At 41.7% G+C, this 22,975-nt stretch overlaps 2 protein-coding genes across 5 annotated transcripts in view; one reads left to right on the top strand and one right to left on the bottom strand.

Annotated features, from left to right (window-relative positions):
• LOC133279422 (transcription initiation factor TFIID subunit 4-like) overlaps positions 1-14,429 on the top strand; it is a 243,767-nt gene extending 229,338 nt beyond the window's left edge. Inside the window, exon 15 of the mRNA XM_061473128.1 lies at positions 12,671-14,429. Coding sequence (XP_061329112.1) covers positions 12,671-12,838 — 168 coding nt within the window. The 3' untranslated portion in view covers positions 12,839-14,429. The remainder of the gene's footprint in view (positions 1-12,670) is intronic.
• A 372-nt stretch (positions 14,430-14,801) lies between these two features.
• LOC133279425 (BTB/POZ domain-containing protein kctd15-like) overlaps positions 14,802-22,975 on the bottom strand; it is a 75,005-nt gene continuing 66,831 nt past the window's right edge. For 3 of the 4 annotated variants that reach the window (XM_061473132.1, XM_061473133.1, XM_061473134.1), the window contains 2 exons: positions 22,382-22,687; positions 14,802-17,644 (listed from right to left, as the gene is read on the bottom strand). In XM_061473132.1, coding sequence (XP_061329116.1) covers positions 17,489-17,644; positions 22,382-22,687 — 462 coding nt within the window. In that variant the 3' untranslated portion in view covers positions 14,802-17,488. Of the gene's footprint in view, positions 17,645-19,102; positions 19,452-22,381; positions 22,688-22,975 lie in introns of those variants that run through there. The other variant, XM_061473135.1, reaches the window with a different exon arrangement.

Raw genomic sequence — 22,975 nt, 5'->3', positions numbered from 1 at the left:
CCTCGTAGGAAAAATAGATGCAAAGTAAGGAATACTCAATAAGAGTGTTTCAGTTTTGTCATCTGAGCAATGTCTGATTTTCAAATTACAGTCTTGCCTCTTGATGCAATTGAAGCAAACCTGTAGTATATATTTACAGTATTGCCAAATCAGGTATTTTCTCTTGCTCAGTACTACTGCAATTCAGTTAATTCAAAGTGCATGTGGCTCATTGCAGTGTGTGAAGCTGTGGAAGATCACAGCATGAGTAGAAACCTCCATTAAATGATTCACCTGCAGAAAGTGAGTGACCAAAGACAGACTAACTTCCTGCAAATGTACAAGTTCCAGGTTGCAAGGCAAGTTCCTGTCCTTTGCCTTCCTTCTCCTTGGCAAGGCCAAGGCACCCAAGCGGAGCACTTGACCCCTGGTTGCAAAGCCCAGCAGCTGCCACCAGCCCTGACCAGTGTTTCTCCCATAGTGAGATTTCCACGTATGCTCCCCAGAGTCTGTCAGATAAGATCATGGGCTGGCCAACTTTTATTTATGGGCCAATGAATTATGCAGCAGGGGCAACTGGATGTTTTTGTTTTGTGAATCAGGATTAGTTCCTGGGGTGCCAACCTAGGAAAGTCTGTGAAACTGCAAATAAGTCATTTTTATGCAGAGGTGGAAATATTTGAATGCAAAAGAGAAGGGGGGGGGGGCAGAGCCAATGTCCTCATATATTTGTAGTGGAAAAGTGAAGTGTAAACTCTAGTTATCTATTAAAGCTTTTATTTCTCTTGCATTGTATAGGGAAGGAAGAGGCTGGTTTAGCATAAATTTGAAAGGAAAAGAAGGACTTTTCTCTTCCCGCAAGTAGAGCTATAAAATATAGATGCTTTTGTGTAGTTGGAAAATATATATGGAATTATAAATGTATATTCAGGGACTCTGTACAGTCACTGTATGCTATTTGTGTAATAGGACCCTGATTACAATTAAATTCAGTATAGTTTCCATGATATCCTTCAGATGCATATTTTTAAAGACATTTCAGGTAGCAGCTAGTTTGGGTCAGGTGTCCTGTCTCTGCTTCCTCTCAGCTTCCCCTCCTCCCTGGCAGGGAATGAGACTCAGAAAGTCCTTGATCAGAGTAAACATTACTTAGCAACAACTTAAAACATTGGTGTTATCAGCATTGTTCCCAAGCTGAAAGTCAAAAACAGGGCACTGCACCAGCTACTAAGCAGGAGAAAAATGACTGCTACTGCTGAACCCTTGATAACGCCCGCACACAAAGAGTTGTGGTCAACAGCTCAATGCCCAGTTGGAGACCAGTAATGAGTGGCGTCCCTCAGGTATCTGTCCAGGAAGCTAGGAACCAGGTTAGGAAAGCTAAGGCCCAGTTAGAATTAAACTTAGCTAGGAATGTTAAAGATAACAGGAGGGGATTTTATAGGTATGTAGCAAATAAAAGACAGACTAGGGACAATGTGGACCCTCTCCAGAAGCTACCAAGAGAACTGGCTACCCTGGATTTGGAGAAGGCTGAGGTTCTGAATGACTTCTTTGCCTCAGTCTTCACTGGCAAAGGCTCTGACCACACCACTCATGTCTTGGAAGGCAGATGCAGGGACTGTGAGAAGGAAGACCTTGGGCCAACTGTAGGAGAGGATCTAGTTCGAGACCATCTTAAGAACCTGAATGTGCACAGGTCCGTGGGACCTGATGAAATCCATCCGCGGGTCCTGGTGGAGCTGGAAAATGAAGTTGCTAAGCCACTGGCCATCATATTTGAAAAATCATGTCAGTCAGGTGAAGTTCCCGATGACTGGAACAAGGGAAATATAACCCCCATTTTCAAGAAGGGGAAAATGGATAACCCAGGGAACTACAAACCAGTCAGTCTCACCTCTGTGCCTGGCAAAATTTTGGAGCAGATTCTCCTGGAAGGCATGCTAAGGCACATGAAAAACAACAAGGTGGTTGGTGGCAGCCAGCATGGCTTCACTAAGGGGAAATCCTGATGGGACGGGGTAGAGCAGTTGATGTCATCTACCTGGACTTGTGCAAAGCATTCGACACTGTCCCCCATGACATCCTTGTCTCTAAATTGGAGAGACATAAATTTGTTAGGTGGACCACTCACTGGATAAAGAACTGGCTGGATGGCCGAATGGAAAGAGTTGTCAATGATTCAATGTCCCGCTGCAGACCAGTAACAAGTGGTATCCCTCAAGGATCTGTGTTGGGACCAGTCTTGTTCAACATCTTTGTTGGTGACATGGACAGTTGGATTGAGTGCACCCTCAGCAAGTTTGCCGATGACACTGAGATGTGTGTTTATGTTGATACGCTGGAGGGAAGGAATGCCATCCAGAGGGACCTTGACACACTTGTGAGGTGGGCTGATGCCAACCTCATGAGGTTTAACCATGCCAAGTGCAAGGTCCTACACCTGGGTTGGAGCAATCCCAGGCACAGCTACAGGTTGGGCAGAGAAGAGATTCAGGGCAGCCCTGCGGAGAAGGACTTGGGGGTGTTGGTCGATGAGAAAATGGACATGAGCCGGCAGTGTGAGCTCGCAGCCCAGAAAGCCAACCGTATCCTGGGCTGCATTCAAAAGGATCGTGACCAGCAGGTCAAAGGAGGTGATCCTGCCCTTCTACTCTGCTCTTGTGAGACCTCACCTGGAGTATTGTGTGCAGTTCTGGTGTCCTCAACATAAAAAGGACATGGAACTGTTGGAACAAGTCCAGAGGAGGGCCACAAGGATGATCAGGGGGCTGGAGCACCTCCTGTATGAAGACAGGATGAGAAAGTTGGGGCTGTTCAGCCTGGAGAAGAGAAGGCTGCATGGAGACCTCATAGCAGCCTTCCAGTATCTGAAGGGGACCTATAGGGATGCTGGAGAGGGACTATTCATTAGGGATGGTAGTGATATGACAAGGAGTAACAGGTTAAAACTTAAACAAGGGAAGTTAAGATTGGATATAAGGAAGAAATTCTTTCCTGTGAGGGTGGTGAGGCACTGGAATGGGTTGCCAGGGACGTTGTGAATACTCCATCCCTGGCAGTTTTCAAGGCCAGGTTGGGCAAAGACTTGGGTGACATGGTTTAGTGTGATGTGACTCTGCCCATGGCAGGGGTGTTGGAACTAGATGATATTAAGGTCCTTTCCAACCCTAACTATTCTATGATTCTATGATCTTTGAAAGGTTAAAAGTCTCCACAGAGTGCAGAGCTGTCTCTGTGCAGGAAAAACTGGAGGCTTTCTTTCTCGTATTAACACAGTGATTACTCAGAGATGTGCATGATTAAGAAGTTCAAATTAATTGCACTCTTTTTTCTTCCTGGGAATGACCTGTTGAGGATTTGGTGGTTGAACACTCACCTTCCTTGAGCAGGTAAATGTCATAGCTCATAGCTGCCTTACAGCTCATCTGCATTATTTATCTGTGTTGGGGCAGACTTCTTCCCAAATAGTTTCTCACTGCAGTGCTGTCCAGCCTGCTGTTTGGCCCTCCTCTCATGCAGTCTGTGGGGGAAACACTCTTCTAGAGGAAGGAAGGAATAGGTGGTCCGGTTGGGAAGAGATGCACAGTTCTCTCAACTGGAAGTTTTTGGTGTGATGCTGTTTTACAGAGCAGGTTTTCAATTGTAATAGTGCTTGCGTATGTGACTTAGCTTAACATAATAAAGTCAAAGAGCAGGTACATATAAAACATACTTGTTGTAATGGCAGTCCATTTCTTTAGCTTGAAACAGCATCATGTAACTATAAACTAAAGCAATCACATCTAAAGAAAAAAATTCACTGTATACATGTCTTAGTATGATTTACCTTCCTCTTATTATTTCTGAATATAAAATTTACTGCATGCTGTCTTTGAAATGTTGCAATTGTGTTAGTATTTGAAGTACTTGTAAATGCTTGTGCAAATCAGTTTTCATAATGTTTGTCTGCAGGGTGAGGTGTGTGTTTATGTGCTCAGGGGATATGAGATGCATTGGCATCCAAGAAGGTGTAGCAAGTGAACACCTGCCAAGACGGAGTCTGTAGGAACAGTCGCACTAAGATAGTACAGGATAAAAATGTTTGGAAATGAAAATAACTAGTTTCCAAAGAAATAATAGTATCTAATCCTCCCTGTTAGCGTTGCTGATCTGAAGGCCTGAATGCCAACTTTTGGTGATGAATCCTTCTGAAGACACTTGTAAAGCCACCATATTACCCATATGAAGATGCACCATCTTTTTGTAGATATAATTTATTTCATACAGTATTATTATTCTTTGAGGTCCTGACATTTATTACTTACTTTTCTGTACTTCAGGGGAATACTGATTTAAGGATGTTTCGGTTCTCATTTAAATCAGTGAAATCATTACTATTAGCCTCAGCAGGGGCTGTATTAAACCCTGAATTATGTGGGACAGTGTCATGGTTTAAGCCCAGCCGGCAACCCAGAACCACGCAGCCACTTGCTCACTCCCCCCCCCCCCTTCCTCCCCCCGCTCCCAGAGGGATGGGGAGGAGAATCAAAAGAATGTAACTCCCACGGGCTGAGATAAGAACAGTCCAGTAACGAAGGTATAACACAAAACCACTGCTGCTACCACCAATAATAATAATGATAAGGGAAATAACAAGGGAAGAGAATACAACTGCTCACTACCCACCGACCGACACCCAGCTCGACCTGAGCAATGATCTGGCCCTTCCGGGTAACTGCCTCCAGTGGCATGACATGCTGTGGTATGGAATGCCTCTTTGGCTAGTTTGGGTCAGTTGTCCTGTCTCTGCTTCCTCCTGTCTTCCCCTCCTCCCCAGCAGAGCATGAGACTCAGAAAGTCCTTGGTCAGAGTAAGCATTACTTAGCAACAACTAAAAACATTGGTGGTATCAGCGTTGTTCCCAGGCTGAAAGTGAGAAACACAGCACTGCACCAGCTACTAAGAAGGAGAAAAAAATGACTGCTACTGCTGAAGCCTTGACAGACAGCTAATCACACATAATATTATACCTGGTTTTCATGTATAAAGTGCCTTTCAGCCAAAGATCTAATGGCATTTTGTGCAAGTAAACATCATTGGTGCAGAATATCTCCACAATATCTCTTATGATCCAAGACCTCTTATTCATAAGAGCAGACTAATATATACCTTATCTTCCCACTCCTCTTCAGTGCATGGAGGTTGGAGAGACAAAATTCCTGGTATTTTTTCACTCCATAGATAGCTTGTCTTTGAATTGCTACCATTCGATTCCCACATTCAGACTTGGGCTTGAAGTGCAAGTCTGCTTCAAGGATGTGCCATGTAGCCTGGGAAGAAACCAGCAGATCTTTTATCATTATTGCCTTTTCTTACTGGGTCACAGAGAAGCAATAGCCACAGATCAAGACTCTACTCTGCTCTCGTGAGACTCCACTTGGAGTACTATATGCAGTTCTGGTGTCCTCAACAGTACATGGAGCTGTTGGACCAAGTCCAGAGGAGGGCTATGAGGATGATAAGGGGGCTAGAGCACCTTCTGTATGAAGACAGGCTGAGAAAGTTGATGCTGTTCAGCCTGGAGAAGAGAAGGCTGTTTGGTGACCTCATAGTAGCCTTCTAATATCTGAAGGGGGGCTACAAGGATGCTGGAGAGGAGCTCTTCATCAGGGACTGTAGTGATAGAACAAGGGGTAATTGGTTAAAACTAAAACAGGAGAAGTTCAGTTTAGATATAAGGAAGAAGTTCTTTACTGTGAGGGTGGTGAGGCACTGGAACTGTTTGCCCAAAGAACTGGTAAATGCTCCATCCCTGGCAGTGTTCAAGACCAGGTTGGACAGAGTCTTGGGTGACATGGTCTAGTGTGAGGCATCCCTTCCCATAGCAGGGGGTTGGAACTAGATGATCTTAAGGTCCTTTCCAACCCTAACTATTCTATGATTCTGTGTTCAAAGGAGATATGTCAGGACTGAATTGTTTTCTGGTTAAGGAAGGATGGATAAAATATTAAATGCAATCCTCTATTTGCTCTTATCTTTGTGCTTCCTGACAAGAATATCATGCTGTATTTCCACGGTTCTATAATTCAAAGCTGAAGGTATGCAGTGAAAAAAAATTATATGTATTCAACAGTAGAAATCATTATTATAAAAATAAGTACAGATTTTTTTGTATTACATGTGCTTTCTTATGTGAAAGCACTTCTATCTCAAGAAAGGAATGGCACACTTTGGAAAGTTACTTGGTTTAATTTTCATACACCTGCTGCTGTGATTATTGTAATTTAATGAACAAAGACATTTTTACTTTCTGAGCAGTTTGTCTATGAAAATTTCAGAAGAGGTGTGTCTGTTTCAATCCTCTTTCCCAGTTAAACCTTTTGGTGTGGTGGTGGGGACCAGCAGAAGGGGGACAGAGGTAGGAAGGAGCTCTAGATTTTAAGTCCCTGCAACTTCCATGTGAACTGTTGTCTTGGATACAGGAAGGAGAAACATGCCAGTCTCACCAGTGAGGAAGAGGCTACGGTATGAGCTCAGCAAGCTTTGTGGTACTTTTGGCTTCAGGGCCACATGTCTGCTGGGAGGCTGATGAGCACATGCGGCCTGGTGGGTCACCCACCCCATGGGACAATGCTCGCCTAGCTGGTGAGGATGGGAGAGGAACCAACCATGCAGTAGTTCCAAGAATGTTTTAATAAAGATGAAGATTTGGGAGGAAGGGGGGAGTTTGTGATAGGTGGAGGGTAGTACCAGTGGACCGAGAGTATTTCTGAAGGAGGCAAGAGGCAATACTCTGTAGAGGAGATGATTTTATTGTGGTAAGTAGTACCAGAGCAATGTGACACCATCTGTCAGATATGAGGCTTCATTAATTTCTCTGCAAAGGACTATTTGTTTTAATTCCTACCTTATCACTGTGAGAGCATGTTTCTTTGGCAGATATAAGGAGGAAATTTTTTCCTGTTAGGGTGGTGAGGCACTGGAATGGGTTGCCCAGGGAGGTTGTGAATGCTCCATCCCTGGCAGTGTTCAAGGCCAGGTTGGACGAAGCCTTGGGTGGTATGGTTTAGTGTGAGGTGTCCCTGCCCATGGCAGGGGGGTTGGAACTAGATGATCTTAAGGTCCTTTCTAATACTAACTGTTCTATGATTGTTGGTCAGTATTTTATAGTAAATTCCTGCATTTGATTTTCCTTGAAGTTATTTTGTCTTCAGTCACAGCTGGGAGCAGGAGGGTGGCGGGGGGAATCTCAGAAAAGCCCTGTTGTAGCCCTGCGAGGGACACATGGAGCACAAAATAATTTGTTTGCTCTCTGTGTCTTCCTTGCTGTCCTGTCGGATTCGCAGCTGCCAAGTTCAAGGCTGTCACCAGTCACTTTGGTGTGTTACCAAGAGAGTAGGATTGAAGTGGCAAGGGAGGAGGCAGTGGGGAAAAGGAGAGGATGAGATGGGAGAGGATGAGATAGAAGGGGATGAGAAGTTGCTATGCCTCATGGATGTAAGCAATCTCATAATGAAGAAGAGAAAGAATTCATATATAAGTTAAATTCTTTTTTTCTGGTCTAGAACAGCTTAAATTTCCCTTGAATTTTAGCTGGAAGTTCACTGATACCAAAGCTGGTACTGATGTATATTTGAGTGGGTGTGATTTGGGAATAGCTTAGCAGTGGCAGGCCAGGAAATAAAGGATGTAAACATCTCAAAACCATTTTTTTTATTCTAGCTTTTGTCTTTGTATCTCTTATTAGTTGCCATTGATACAGAAAAAAAGGGCTTGTTGGGGTTAATGAAAAGTCTGTCATGCTGACAAAAGATGTCATTTTTCTGGAGAAATATCCACATTACTTCACAGTATCACAGTATCACAGTATGTTAGAGATTGGAAGGGACCTCGAAAGATCATCTAGTCCAATCCCCCTGCCGGAGCAGGAACACCTAGATAATGTTACACAGGAATGCGTCCAGGCGGGTTTTGAATGTCTCCAGGGAAGGAGACTCCACAACCTCCCTGGGCAGCCTGTTCCAGTGTTCCGTCACCCTCACTGAGAAGAAGTTTCTTCTCAAGTTTAAGTGGAACCTCTTGTGTTCCAGTTTGTACCCATTACCCCTTGTCCTATCATTGTTTGCCACTGAGTAGAGCCTGGCTCCGTCCTCGTGACACTCCCCCTTTATATATTTATAGACACTGATAAGGTCACCCCTCAGTCTCCTCTTCTCCAAACTATAGAGACCCAGCTCCCTCAGTCTTTCCTCATAAGGGAGATGCTCCACTCCCTTAATCATCTTAGTTGCCCTGCGCTGGACTCTCTCCAGCAGCTCCCTGTCCTTCTTGAACTGAGGGGCCCAGAACTGGACACAATACTCCAGATGCGGTCTCACCAGGGCAGAGTAGAGGGGAAGGAGGACCTCTCTCGACCTACTAACCACCCCCCTTCTAATACACCCCAGGATGCCATTGGCCTTCTTAGCCACAAGGGCACAGTGTTGGCTCATGGTCATCCTGTCGTCCACTAGGACCCCCAGGTCCCTCTCCCCTACACTGCTCTCTAACAGGTCATTCCCCAACCTATACTGGAACCTGGGGTTGTTCCTGCCCAGATGCAGGACTCTACACTTTCCCTTGTTATATTTCATCAAGTTACTCCCTGCCCAACTCTCCAGCCTATCCAGGTCTCGCTGGATGGCAGCACAGCCTTCTGGCGTGTCAGCCACTCCTCCCAGCTTAGTGTCATCAGCAAACTTGCTGATAGTACACTCAATTCCCTCATCTAAATCATTGATGAATATATTAAATAATACCGGTCCCAGTACTGACCCTTGAGGCACTCCACTAGTTACAGGCCTCCAACTAGACTCAGCCCCATAGACTACAACTCTCTGGCTTCTCTCCTTCAGCCAGTTCGCAGTCCACCTCACTACCTGATCATCCAGTCCACACTTCCTCATTTTAGCCGTGAGGATGCTGTGGGAGACTGTGTTCAATTCCACTATTCTTGGCAATTAATTTTAACTCTGGTTGCTTTCACGTATATAATTAAAAAATCATGGCATTTAGTATTCTGCATTTCTTATATGGCATCTACAGAATAATTTTGAGTACAACGCAGTACCAAACTAATTGGTCTTTAAATTAGAAATCATATTGGCAGATCTAAATCCCTGTTCTGTTAATTTAGATGTGCTTCTGTACTTCCTAAAATCTTGCAATTTTTTTATCCACCTTGCAGAACAATTACAGAACATTATCAGGTAACTGACTGGCTTACCAGTGCGGTTATGAAGGTACACAACTTCATGTCATGATATTGCATGAAGTATATGCTCTTCCTATGTGAAAGTTCAGTATCTCAAGTGATAAATGCAATGAATATTGAATCCTAGAATGGTTTGGGTTGGAAGGGACCTTAAAGCTCATCCAGTTCCAACCCCCTGCCACAGGCAGGGAAACCTTCCACTAGACCAGGTTGCTCCAAGCCCTGTCCAACCTGGCCTTGAACACTGCCAGGGATGGGGCAGCCACAGCTTCTCTGGGCAACCTGTGCCAGTGTCTCACCACTCTCATATCTTAATTCCAGCTACTCTGTCCAAATAGAAAGCAGTTATATGCTGTACATATACCTCAATTAATTCAAGAAATGGGTTTATGTGAAGAAAACATAAATTAAGTAGCTTTTCTATTACTATTTGGTAAGTGTGTGCAGGATGGTTCCAGTCCAGTATGCTATGGACAGTATTTTTTAATAAGTGGCCACATTTCTTACAAGTGTGTTTGTCACTGTTCAGGAACTGTAGTCAGGATGAATCTGAAGTAAGTATTACTTAGGGCAGGAGGGAGAGATACACCATGTGGGGAACAGAAAAGAAAGAAAACTATTTTTGAGTCACCTTGACTTAAAGATCTATTTGGTGGTTACTTGGAGAGTTGGAAACAGTGGCAACAGCCCTGGTAAAGCAAATGCATGATCAGAATGCAAGTGAGAGGCAACTTAAGGTAAGGGCTTATTCCAGACCTGTGGAAGATGAAGAGTAGGAGTTTAAATGATGCTATTTTTTTTTTTAGGAATGCAGTGTTTTGGCATAAAGGCTGAATTCAGAGCACTGCTAAATAAATGGATTGTGTGTAAGGGATGTATACGGCTTCAGCATGGATGAACAGCCCTTGCAGCTGCAGCACATGCTTTTCCTGGGAGCAGTGAGGTTAGGTAGCAAAATCAATTAATCTGTTAACAAAAGCTATTCCATACTGGAGAAAAGAATGACTCAGATCAAATGATCATGGTGCTCAAAGGTTGTGGGCTTCACCCTCTCTTGCTTGCAAGCTTAGCCACATTCATTTCACTACATTAAGCCTTTTGTATTTCTGGTTACAAGAGAATAGGATTTGCCCCACTACTGTAATTTAATAATCAAGTATAGGAGAAATACCTTGAATGGCACAGCTCTGCAAGGATTCTGACTTGGTACGCTGGGAGAAAAGCAACAAACAGAGCCATGTCTTACTTGCAATGTACCACTGTTGTGGTTTAAGCCCAGCCAGTAAATCAGAACCACGCAGACACTTGCTCACTCCCCCCCTTCTTCTCCCCCCTGCTCCCAGAGGGATGGGAAGGAGAATCGAAAGAATGTAAATCCCACAGGTTGAGATAAGAACAGTCCAATAACTAAGGTACAATACAAAACCACCACTACTACCACTAATAATAATAATGATAAGGGAAATAACAAGGGGAGAGAATATAAAACTAAAAAGGGAAGGGAAAAAAAACAATAATAAACACAAGTGATGCACAATACAATTGCTCACCACCTGCCGACAGATACCCAGCCCAACCCGAGCAGCAATCTGGGCCTTCTGGGTGACTCCCTGCAGGTTATATTTGGGCTGTTCAGTGTGGAGAAGAGAAGGCTGCGTGGAGACCTCACAGCAGCCTTCCAGTATCTGAAGGGGGCCTATAGGGATGCTGGGAGGGACTCTTCATTAGGGACTGTAGTGACAGGACAAGGGGTAATGGGTTAAAACTTAAACAGGAGAAGTTCAGTTTAGATATAAGGAAGAAGTTCTTTACTGTGAGGGTGGTGAGGCACTGGAATGGGTTGCCCAGGGAAGTTGTGAATGCTCCATGCCTGGCAGTGTTCAAGTCCAGGTTGGACTAAGCCTTGGGTGGTATGGTTTAGTGTGAGGTGTCCCTGCCCATGGAAGGGGGGTTAGAACTAGATGATCTTAAGGTCCTTTCCAACCCTATTCTATGATTCTATGATTCTATATACTAGGCATGATGTGCTGTGGTATGAAATACCCCTTTGGCTAGTTTGGGTCAGGTGTCCTGTCTCTGCTTCCTCCCAGCTTCTCAGACCCTCCTCACTAGCAGAGCATGAGAGACTGAAAAGTCCTTGATCAGAGTAAGCAATACTTAGCAACAACTAAAATCATTGGTGCATTATCAGCATTGTTCTCAGACTAAAGTCGAAACACAGCACTGTACCAGCTGCTAAGAAGGAGAAAAATAACTGTTACAGCTGAACCCAGGACAACCATACATGTTTCCCTACAATCTTTCAGTAATAGAATTATAATGAACTGTATTTTTAATGGCTAGAATCAAGATCCTAGAATAAGTATTTCCTGGGGAAAGGTAGGTTATTAAGAGCAGCAGTATGTAAATTTGGGATTTCAAAAGTATTGAAAACTTTTCCAGATGTCTTAAAAGGTTTGAAAAATAATTTAAACTTTTAACTTAGAAATATAGGTTTTAATCTCTGAAATGATCTATTTTGCCAGAAATCAATTGAAATGAATAAAACCAGTGGTCTCCTAAGGATGATAATGGTTGAATGTGTGTATGTATCACATTTCAGTTTTAAACTCAACAGGACTGCAAAGTCTGTAATTTTGTCCTTTCAGTTTCTAAATAGTCAGAGCACAGTGCTCTCAGGCCCAGTTTGTGTATTTTCTCTCTATATATAGAAAGCCAGGATAAGGTATGCTGTAATTCAGTACCCTTGAACCAATTTAAACAACAAAAATAAAAATTATTTAGCATATCCTTAGAAAATAGTATGTTGATATTTGACTTTATCATCACACAATATCCTTGTGATTTTTCTGTTTAATTTTTCCGCCTCTCAGCTGAGCATTGGTTGTGTACTGGGGCAAGGTTGCTCACTCTTTCCCCACAATGAGCCTTTCTCTTCAGTAGATTCAGAGGAGAGAATCAGGGCTCCCATGGGTCTCACAGCTGCAGAGGTTATTGCAGTAGCAGCATCCTGATACACCACTCACCTTTTTCCAGTCCTAGACTCAGGATTTGGAGTAGGATGCTGCACACATTTGATGTACTGAAGATGGCTTTATTTGCTGCAAATAGTTTTGTCCTAAATAGGTTCCTGAAATTAAACTGGTCAGATAAGTCTATGGTTAACATGAGTATAGCAGGAAAATTAGTCAGACATACTTGTCCCCAGTTGTAAATGAACTGAGGTCTAGCCTCATGTGTTTTCAATTGAGTTTCTTTACTCAGGATACCTTGGTAAGACTCAGAAGAATAGAAAAAAAAAAAAAGAAAATCTCATGTAATACTTTCAGAATTAAACTCATAATAATACATTTAAGATGTTTCAAATGATCCAGCAATCAGTAGTTGTAAACCTGAGAGTACAAGGAAACTCTCTGCCATTTCAGGGCTTTTGACTTTGCTGTGTTCTCTTTGCAGGGTCTTGGTATGTCTGGTGGAGGTCAGGCTGGCTTGGGCACTCCTTCATCCTGGCAGTATGCACGACAGAAAATAACTCGCGTAAACCTCAGGGACTTCATCTTCTACATGGAACAGGAAAGAGAAACGAGCCATTCTCTCCTGCTCTATCGAGCTCTGCTTAAATAAAGCCAAGAATTGTACTGAATTCTCCATACAGAAGCTCAACTTGCATTGAAAAGCTGTCATTTTAATGTGCCTTCTATTTTTTTCAGAAGTCAATGTTCCAGTAATTTTGTTTTGTAAAATTGCCAGACACATGCAATAATTCCCTTTATGTTAAAAAAAAAATATATAAAACACACACAAAAAGGTGTGCAAAAGGTTTTAAAATGTTAAATACAGAGACACAACCAACATCAAAGTCTTGCTCCATTTGGCCACTTCAGCTACAGTGGATGACGTTGACTGACAAGGCTGCTATGATGACTCACCACAACTATTTGCGTAAGGAGCACTGGGACAGGTTCACAGGATTAGGACCTAACCGTGGTGTTAACCTGTATGTTCATGGATGGTACTAGGTTTGTTTACTTTTTAGTTTCAGTAGCACTGTTTCTGCTAACCATAGTGATACCTATTGTTATTTTAGATTAGTTATAATTGCAAATTTTGCACAGCTAAGAGAATAGCCACTGTACACTCTCACAAATTTTATCTAGTTAAGATTTCTGCTTTTACTGCACAGCTCATTTCTTCTGAGCCATTTGCTGAACCAAATCCTAAGTGTATGAAATCTGTGTGTGTGGGTCTTAGCTGAGTTACCTTGACTAGCTTCCAGTTGTTTTCTAAAATCTTCTCAACCTTTTGTGCATTTGTAGCAATTGGTTAGTAACACGAATCAAAGTTGGGTTTTATTTTCTACAAAAAAAAAAATTATTTATTGCAAAGTGTATGATTTAATGGTGGTTTTAAAAGAGAATATCATTCAGTGAAGATTATAGAGTATTCTGTATGGACTTTAAAGTCACTGTAAAGGAAGTTTTGGGGCCCAGTTCCACTAGTGGAGGATCAGGCAAGCTCCAGTGCCGCAGTGCCAAGGGCCTGGCCATGCCCTGGCCTTGGACAATTGGACCTGAGGACTACAGTCAAGAGAGGCTTATGAACAAGCGCATGACTTGAAGCATAATGAGTAGATGTAAGTACTTAAAGGTGGGATGAATGCTTTTTAAATGCTTTGCTGAATTGGGATTTAAGAGGCCCACACCAAAGCCAAGTGACATTAATGTGAGCCTTTTAAATGGGTATTGGCTAAGAGTATTGAGCAGGCACACGGGCACAAGTTGTACTTCAAACATAACAGTATTAGCAGAAACCATGGAAGGGAGAAATTTGCTTTTTTATCTTGCCAATTTTTTGAGGTTTTTTTTGTTTTTTTTTTTGATAGGGAAACCATAGCAAAAGCACAAATAAAACTATTTGTCCAATAGTTTTAAAAACAAAAGTTTTATCTTTTTTTAAGGTTTATGGAAAGCAGAAGAAAATTTATACTGCTGCTGCTTAGCCAAAAGATTATTCATAAGGTATTAAGGCCATGAAGTGTAAAATTATGTTTTAAATGTATTGGTAATTTGTACATACTGTTTATAAAGGCCTTGTGTTTATTAGAATTACATTATTCTGATGATTTATGTACATACTCGTAAATACCCCTAATTTGTGTGAAAACATACTCTTATTTGTATTTATTTTGTAAATAAATAAAAATTTACTAAAGTAACACATTGAGTGACATACAGTATTAATTTATCAAACAGGAATTTCATAGTCTTGTCATTCTTGAATATTGTTCAGAAACATTTAGTATTAAAATATTAACAGAATGCCCACAAAGAAATAAACCCAAATACTTCAATGTTTTGTTGTGCTAATCCTTATCCTTTGTCAAACATCTAATAAAATTGTCATCAAACATTGATGCCGTTAATACAGTGAATGAAATGCACTCAGCAGTTGCTTTCTCAAAAGCCATCAGTCCAAGAAGCACAACAGAACATTTTCCCTCTCTCTTTCCTTCTGAGGCTCAAGAGCACAGCAGTGGGAAATGTACGGGAAGTCTCAGTGAAGACTTGAGTTCTTCCAGCCACAGGTTCAGTGCTTTTTGGCTTTTTTTTTTTTTTAGCCTTCACTGGGCTTGTTGGGGTGTTCTAAAATCCATCCTAGTGATTCTGAGCAATGTTCTTAATTAAGTTATGCTGCTATGGTTTAAGGCCAGAAGTAAGAATTCAAATCAGTTTTTGCTGCCATTGCTGCCTAAACATATAGGGAAATAAGTAAAAAAGATATAAATGAAACTGTAATAAACTTTAAATAAGTGACCTGAAGTTACTAACTAAAAAAACATGTCTTAGCTTAACTTTTTTTTAAAGGCATATTTCTTCTAACCAAGTGATTGTTTCTACATCTTCCTTGCCTTAGTGCTATTTTGCAGTCAACGCTGTGATGCCACGGCTCACACTTTCCATCTGAAGTTCACATTTAACTTGGCTGGCACAGCCTGGAACCCTTTCCAATGCCACCTTAACAAGCTGCCCGAAGCACTGGAGCTGCTTTATTGAACTCTAAAAGAACATACAGTAAAAAACGGTAATCTGAAGAAAAAACAACCAACCACAAACCTTCCTGTCCAGGAGGGCAGGACATAAGCGTATGTAGGATTAAAACAAGAAGCTAAATGGCTTACTTAAGGATACTTTGAACGAAAAGTGAACTCAGTGTATGAAAGTAATAAATAAAACACTTTTTTTTCCTCTTTGTAAGACATGGCTACATCGAGCTGAATGGAGCAAAAAGCCAGAGGAGATGCAATCGAAAACTCTCGTGTCTATCAAGCAACATGGGAGATACAGTGAGTGTTCCACCCTACTTGCTTATTTTTGATCATTTACTTTACAGAAATGTTTATGGCATGAAGTATAAGAAATGTGCATACACAAATACATGACAATTATATGTTAAGTTCTTTACAATATTAAATGTATAATATACAGATATCTTACAAAGGTGAATGGTGTGCCATACATTCAAATATGGCAATGCCTAGCAACTTTAGAATGTCATACAAGTATAAAACCACAAAATAAAATAACTTTACAACTCTTTTGAAGTAGACAGATGTGCTCAACTGTTCTACTAAGTTAGCAGGCCAACACTGACCAGCTACGAGATTGCTGAGTTGGGTAACCAAGGTGAGGAAACCTGCAGAGGTCTGATTTTCCATGGACAGGTATCCAGCCCTCTTAAAAAAATTAGACCCCTACCTAGATTGTCCCTTGGGCAGTCAGTACAGCTCATTGCTTTTGAAAATATTAGTTAAAAACATGATTTTTTAACTTTGCCTCATTGTAATCAATTGGCATTAGGGAATTGTTGACCACTTCATACTCTGTCCCTTGTTTATGCCATATTTATGCATATAAAAAGAATTTCATTAAAATTCAGCATCTACAACAATATTCTATAAATTAATGTGGGAGAAACTAAACTGTGATTAACACAAGAATTAGCTACTGACAACCCAATCACGCCAAGCAGCAATCAACAGGATTTAGCAGAATGCTATTTATAACCTTACACCTGAAAACCCAGTGCCGTCTCCTGAGTTAGGAAGCACTGTGAGTTAGAGTCGATACCGATGCATGGAAGGAGCAGTCAGTCACCTCCTGCAGACACCCTGCTTCAATAGACAAAATTACAGGTAGAGGGCAGCTACCAAACTGTATTTTAATAATAGTTTAAAATAATAGAGGGAAACCAATCTAAACAAGCATGTCCAACTTTCATCAGACACTGGCAGTATAGAGGGTTTTAACATCGTTTTGCAAAATTTCAGACTCATAAAGAGTAGGCTTGTCCAAAATTCTTAATGTTTCCTCCTAAATGTGGGCTTACAACATGGTTAGTAAATGATTAACAAGGGGTGTCAGAGCTTGCTTGGCAGAACCATGCTGCTTAACAGTTTCTGAGTCAAAACAAGATTGGCTTTAAGAGAACTACAGCTCCATGTTGGGTATGTGACCCTCATGGGATGGCAGCTGGCATTTTATTTTGTGATTCCAGATCCCTACTTTTGCAAACACTGCCATAACTGGCCTTGTCAATTTTGTTGTCACATTGTTGTTTTGTGTGGGTTTTTTTAGTACAGAGCACCAGTTGACTATAAATTGGTCCTTTTCAGATTCTGGAGTCTGTCCACAGGGAGATGTTTCCATTGGAAATATAGTATAAAAATAAGCCATTTGCTAGTACAAGCAAGTACAATCACGGAAGTGTCACATCATGTATGGAGGTGTAAACCACATTTGATATGAAGGAAGTGCAGCAGACAGAGAAGATACTCAGTGCATTTTTTAGGGAACCATCTTCCTCTCAGAGGCTCCTGCTTCCATGCATCACAGCATCGGAGTACGTCTGGAAAGGCTGTCAGAACTGCTTCTTCTGCTGATCTATTCAAATTGCTTTAACTGCTCTTTCAGAAGTCCAACCTATGGTCAGGGGTTGATGAAGCTTTGTCTTTTCCACCGCCACAGCTGTTCAGCTCAAAGTACGCTCCCAGCAGGCCTGGTATGCTGAGTATGCTCAGGAATTCCATCATGAAAAATGGACAACTGATTTTTCAAATGCATGTCATGGCTGGCTATGTGACAGGTGGTTTCAGAATACCACTAATTGGCAACTTAAAGTCAAAATCTGTTTGCTAATACTGTTTTGCAAATCCTTAGTGTTTCACATAAGGGACTATTAAACACATCTATGGTTACAAAGAAGTAGGGGTAAGGTCTAGTCCAGGGGCTCCTGTTTTATTCTGATTGTTGGGGTTGGTTGTGGTCGTCTGTCCTCACGACACAGCACGTATTCACTGAACTGAGAGGAATCCACCCCACCACCGCATGAAGCTGCCACATTAAATCCCTTCTGAAATAATCTTTCAAGCACCTGCAATGGGGGGGGGGGGGGGGAGGGAATCAGATTAATATTTAGCAAATTTTAGTGATAAAAGCATTCAGGAAGACCAGATCTAAATGATGGATTTAGTCTTCTGAGTTAACATTGAATGAATATTATTCACCTATAATTCTGTAAGTTATTGTTAAATGACTTATTGTTAAATGTGATTAAAGTCTCACTCTCAGCAAGCATCTGCAGAAAACAAAAATTAATCAAACAAGCACTCTGCAGAACAGTTTAGTACATTATATAGTAAAATACTGGACTGTGGTGATATTGATACTCTCTCTTACTGCTTAAAGAAAGCAACATTGGATTTAGGTCATAATAAAAAGCATCCATTATTCATTAGTAATATGAACAGGCTTACAGAAAGGGGCTGAAAACATTTCTCAGCTCTTCCTTGGCAGATGACAATGCCTTAGGATGCTGAGTGACACTTCCACCAGATCTCCACAAACATCATAGTAGTGATTTTCCCTCGCCAGAAGGGAGTGCTGCTGTGTGTGCATGCAGAGCATGGCTGGGACAGGATGCAGAGCCAAGACATGGACAACCAGGAAACGTTCCAGCCCAAGAAAGCAGTTAATTTGTAATGCCCAAATACATATTTTCTCTTTCTCCTTCTGAAGAAAAGTTGGTGCAATTTAGATGCATGAATCTAAGGAACCCAGAAGCAACTTTAATTTCTGAGGCTGTCACACAGCACATTACCCTAGGATATAGTGATCTTGGCAACATGATCAGGGCTGTGTTTTCACTTGCATGAGCATGTTAATATATGGCTTCCCAGCAGTGCAGGACACACACAGACTTTTCTCAGAGCAGATGCCAGGTCCACCTTCAGCAGATCCACAATGCCAGATCTACCGGAGGAGATGCCATGCAGCCTCCCACCCAGAATTGGCTCTCCTGGGTCCAGGGCAGGAGCCTGGAAAAATGGTTCCTCTACTGGTAAATGCCATCAAGGGGGGCAGCCTGTACTGGTCTCGCCCAAGGCACCACTTCTATTGCTATAGCACACAGGCCACTGTGCTGGGAACTGAACTTGATGATTGATTAAACCTGATGAACTTGGTAATATCAGCATCCCCGTGTGACAGCTGTCTGCTGCCCACAGTGACATACTAGGGACAGAAAAGGGATTAAACCACTTAAAAACTTGATTATGGAATCACAGACTAGTTTAGGTTGGAAGGGACCTTAAAGCTCGTCTAGTTCCAACCCTCTGCCATGGGCAGGGACACCTTCCACTAGACCAGGTTACTCAAAGGCCTGTCCAACCTGGTCTTGAACAGTCAGGGATGGGGCAGCCACTGCTTCTCTGGATCACTCAACCTAGAGAAGCGTCTAAGCAATAGACCCACCTTCAGACAGAGGCAACACATATGCTTTCACAGGTTTACGTTATAATAAAACTTTATTTCTTTTTTGGTTTTACTAGCCCTGTGAGCACTGCAGCAGTTACACCTACTGCTGTAGTACTGAAAAGTTTTACGTTTCAAGGCCCAAGCTGACTTAAAGATCTGCACACCACACTGCTGCCCTGACAGAGACCCATGCGAGGCCATGGTGCATTTCTTAGTGCACCCTTTCCTTGGCCTGTGCATTGGCTTTGCTTCCTCCAGAAACATCAGTTTGGAGCCTTTATTAAGGGTAACTGAGTTCCAAAGGACAACTATATCCAAAGTGGTACTGTGGTGCAATGCAAACCATGGCAGCAGTGTTTGCTGGTTTTAATCCATGGGAACCAAAAGATCAAAAAAGAACACCAGTGTATGGAAGAAAAGTGAACCTGAGGAGATTAAAAGAAGGGGTGGAAGGGTAGGTTATCAAAATACATTTAAGATGCTTACAACTCTCATATCTAGGCTGCATGCTGTCTGTAGGACAGAAATGGGGTGTGGACACTAACACCTTTTCCACTTCAAAGAGGAAAGCAGAAGCTTGAGAGGGAAGAAGAAGTAAGACATCATCAGACTGCTGTTCCACAGGCTGGAGAGTATTTTGACTGTATTACGTTCCTAGAGCTGGCAAAATGAAGATGAGAGGCAACCCAGCTACAGGAAAGGAGGCTGCTTCCATTTACCTGGATAGCAAACCAGAGGATTGAGGGGTAAGGTTTCAGAGAGAGACATGACTTCAAAATCCTTGATGAAAACTTTTTCAAATCAGTTTGCTTGTAAGACAAACCAAGCGCAGAGGTGCCCTTGGCTTGCCTCCATCCAAAGCTGTGGAAGGCTGCCTGTTAACATAGGACTCCCCTAAGCCAGCTCTCTGCAAACACACAGTCTAGGTACATTACACCTTAGAACACCACGCAGAACGTGATTTGGTTTTGTTACCTAAGTGCTCAAAGGACTAGACCGCAGGCTATCGTCTAGCCTTAAAAACCTTAGTACCATCCAGTTTCTCAGCAAGAAACAAACCAGGCCAAATCCCGTAAACAATGCAGAGAATGTTTAAATATTGTAGAGTTTTAAGTGTAACTTCGATGAGGTTGAACTCAGCTCTGTGGAGAAAGGCTCCTACAGGCTACTTCCATGTGTGCTGAGCACTGGTTTGTATGTGATGGTGCATGCACAAGACAACAGCATGTTGAACATGAACAGTTTGAAATGCCATTTACTGTATTTGGTTCTATGCACATTACTTTTTAAAAAGGTAAGATACAGACAGAGGGAAACTAGTGTCTCTGAATCAAATCGGAGCTTCTGTCCTGTAAACCTCCAGAGAAAGTATGTAAAAAGTGACCATTAGCTGTGATTCTCCTATGTATGGGGCACACACACATTACAAGAGGATTTGTGAGTGGTGAGGCACTTAATGCTTCTCATTTAAAATTTGCAGAATGCTAACAAATACATTCTTAATTATGAAGACTCAGTGTTCAACATAAACAAGCATCACAGCATTTTCTCTAAGGTAAGCTCATGTATCTCACCAGAACCAGGACTTGAAAAAACTGTCAGTCTTATGAAAACTCTATACCTGTAAGTAATAACAAATGGGCATTAAATTAAGATCTCCTGTTATGTTTTTGGCTACCGCTACCTACTCAGTGTTGACATTCTTTGCTTGATATGCACAGCTCTTCACACAAAACATTTAATGAAAATACCTTCCAAAGATAGGAAGAATTTAAAAATATTGCAATGTTGCCACAAAATATATTCAGCAGGGCACAGGGAGGCAAAAGTGCTGTACCTGAGCAAGCAGCAGGCAGACTTACTGTTTACTCTTTGAGCTTCTTTGGAAATTATTCTGCTCTTCCACCCACTTTCCCCTCCTAACCCATTTCCCTTAATCTGTGCGTCTGCTTCCCTGTACTTCCAATTTTATGGCTTAATACTCTTTTGCCAAAATACCCTGGGAAGGGAAGGGGCAAGCACCTCTGTGCTGACCAGAGTGAGTCCCATAGAGCCAATAATAATTAGCTGCTGATTTCATCAGCCTTTGGTCTCAGAAATGCATCATTTTGCAGAAAGTGTTTGAAAACACTATTAATTATAAAGTGATGTAATTTAGAATTATCATTTATACTGTAAGCTGACAGACATTTTTTTCACAACATGAACTTGTGAAGAGACTCTGATTCTGTCTGAATTTTGACTGAATTCAAAGCACATTCAAATATTAATAGTAATTAGCATTCAGCTTTTACTGCACATCACTTTGGCTAACCCAGACCCAAGTGCTCAGCCAGGTGAACTGAGGTATCAGTGTCAAATGCACATTGTTAAAACGACTGCATCCACCTTTACTTGTCTTTACAGTCTGTCCAGCCAGTCCCATGGGCCAGCTCTTCTGTGGGTATTTGACCACAGGGAAGTTTATCAAGGCCATTAAAGCATTTCCCACATCCCAGTTAACATCTGCAGCCACAGCCCATCTGCAAGGGACAGTAACTTCAGAAATATTCCCCACAGGTTGATTTCATTTCCACAGTATTTGCAGCATATTTTAAAGGCATACGTGCAAAAAACGATAGCTGTCTTGCCCTTGTTAAGTAAGGCACAAGTTAACAGTATCACCAACACCATTCCTTCTCTGCAGCCCAAGGACAACTACAACACCAAGGCCTTGGCCACAGTGGTGGTGATCCCTTGTGAAATGGCATTTCTTGTCCATAAGGCTGCTGCCTAAACACAAGGCACAGATTTATTTCTGCCACCATCTACCTATCTGTCCAGTTATCTATCTTCTTTTGTTTCATATGTTTAATTTTAAGCCTAATGGCAAAACTCTGAGTATAAAATGAAATATTTTTTTAAGTCCATCCCATAGGCACCATCATTTAATTATGAGTAAGATATAAATTATACATTTACACATTGTTGTATTTTCTATAAAATGGTGTGGAGATTTTTTTTTTTTTTTTAGTTTTTTGGAACTCTCTTTTTTCCTGAGGGGCACTTTGGAGAAAAAAAAAAAGAACAACCCTGCTGCAGGCTATACATTGATGAAAAAAAATAGCATTTATCAGTATAACACCATTATGAGACCAGTATGGCACTAACATACACAAAATCTAAATCTGTTTTTCTGCTTAAACTTAGGAAAATCTGAAAGGCTGTGATCTCACCAGGCAGAAAATATCTCCTTGCAGTATAAGCACTGAAGGTAAGTGGGCAGAAGTAAATAATTTGCACATAATTGAACAAGAAATACTAAAAAAAACCCTCAACAAATAGATGAGCCAGCACTGAAAGGCCATTACATTACCTGCACTGAGTTCAACCGGCAATATCCATTCAAAGGAAACCTAATAACGTGGGTAGGGTCCTGGTTCCAGCCAGCATTCACAGAGTTGCACATGACATCCCCAGTCTCCGGGAAGATCTCTTCTATTAAAGCTTTCTCCCCACTCAATGCAATTCTCTCCCCCAAATCTGGAGTCACTCTTACAACCAAGCACTCATAAGGCTGGAAATGTTTCCTTTGTTCTTTCTCTTGTTTCCATCGCTCAAGTTCCTTAATCATTGACTGCAGCTGGTAATACTTTGCTTCTTCGTATAAAAGATTAAAGTCCTGGGGGGGGGAAGAGAGAGAGGAAGAGAGAGAAATTAGAAATGCTTATATAGGTCTCTTAGCAATGAGTATTGTTCCTGTTTGATCTAATTAGGCTTATGTATTGTCAGCAAGAGTGCAAAGACAAGTACCCACATACTTCATCTTTGTCTTCACCTACACAGAAAACCACACTGTGTTAGTGGTGAATCTGTTAGAACTGACTGTGAAGTTCCCACTGCACTGAATTATTTGTTCATTTGTCATCCCACAAGCTCAATGCCAGAAGGCTTTACTTTTTGGATTAAG

The sequence above is a fragment of the Pezoporus flaviventris genome, unplaced genomic scaffold (genome assembly GCF_033815535.1).
Source record: "Pezoporus flaviventris isolate CSIRO_AGI_PZ_B2104156 unplaced genomic scaffold, CSIRO_AGI_Pfla_v1 ptg000077l, whole genome shotgun sequence".
Lineage (NCBI taxonomy): Eukaryota > Metazoa > Chordata > Aves > Psittaciformes > Psittacidae > Pezoporus > Pezoporus flaviventris.
This window is presented reverse-complemented; position numbering and strand designations above follow the sequence as displayed.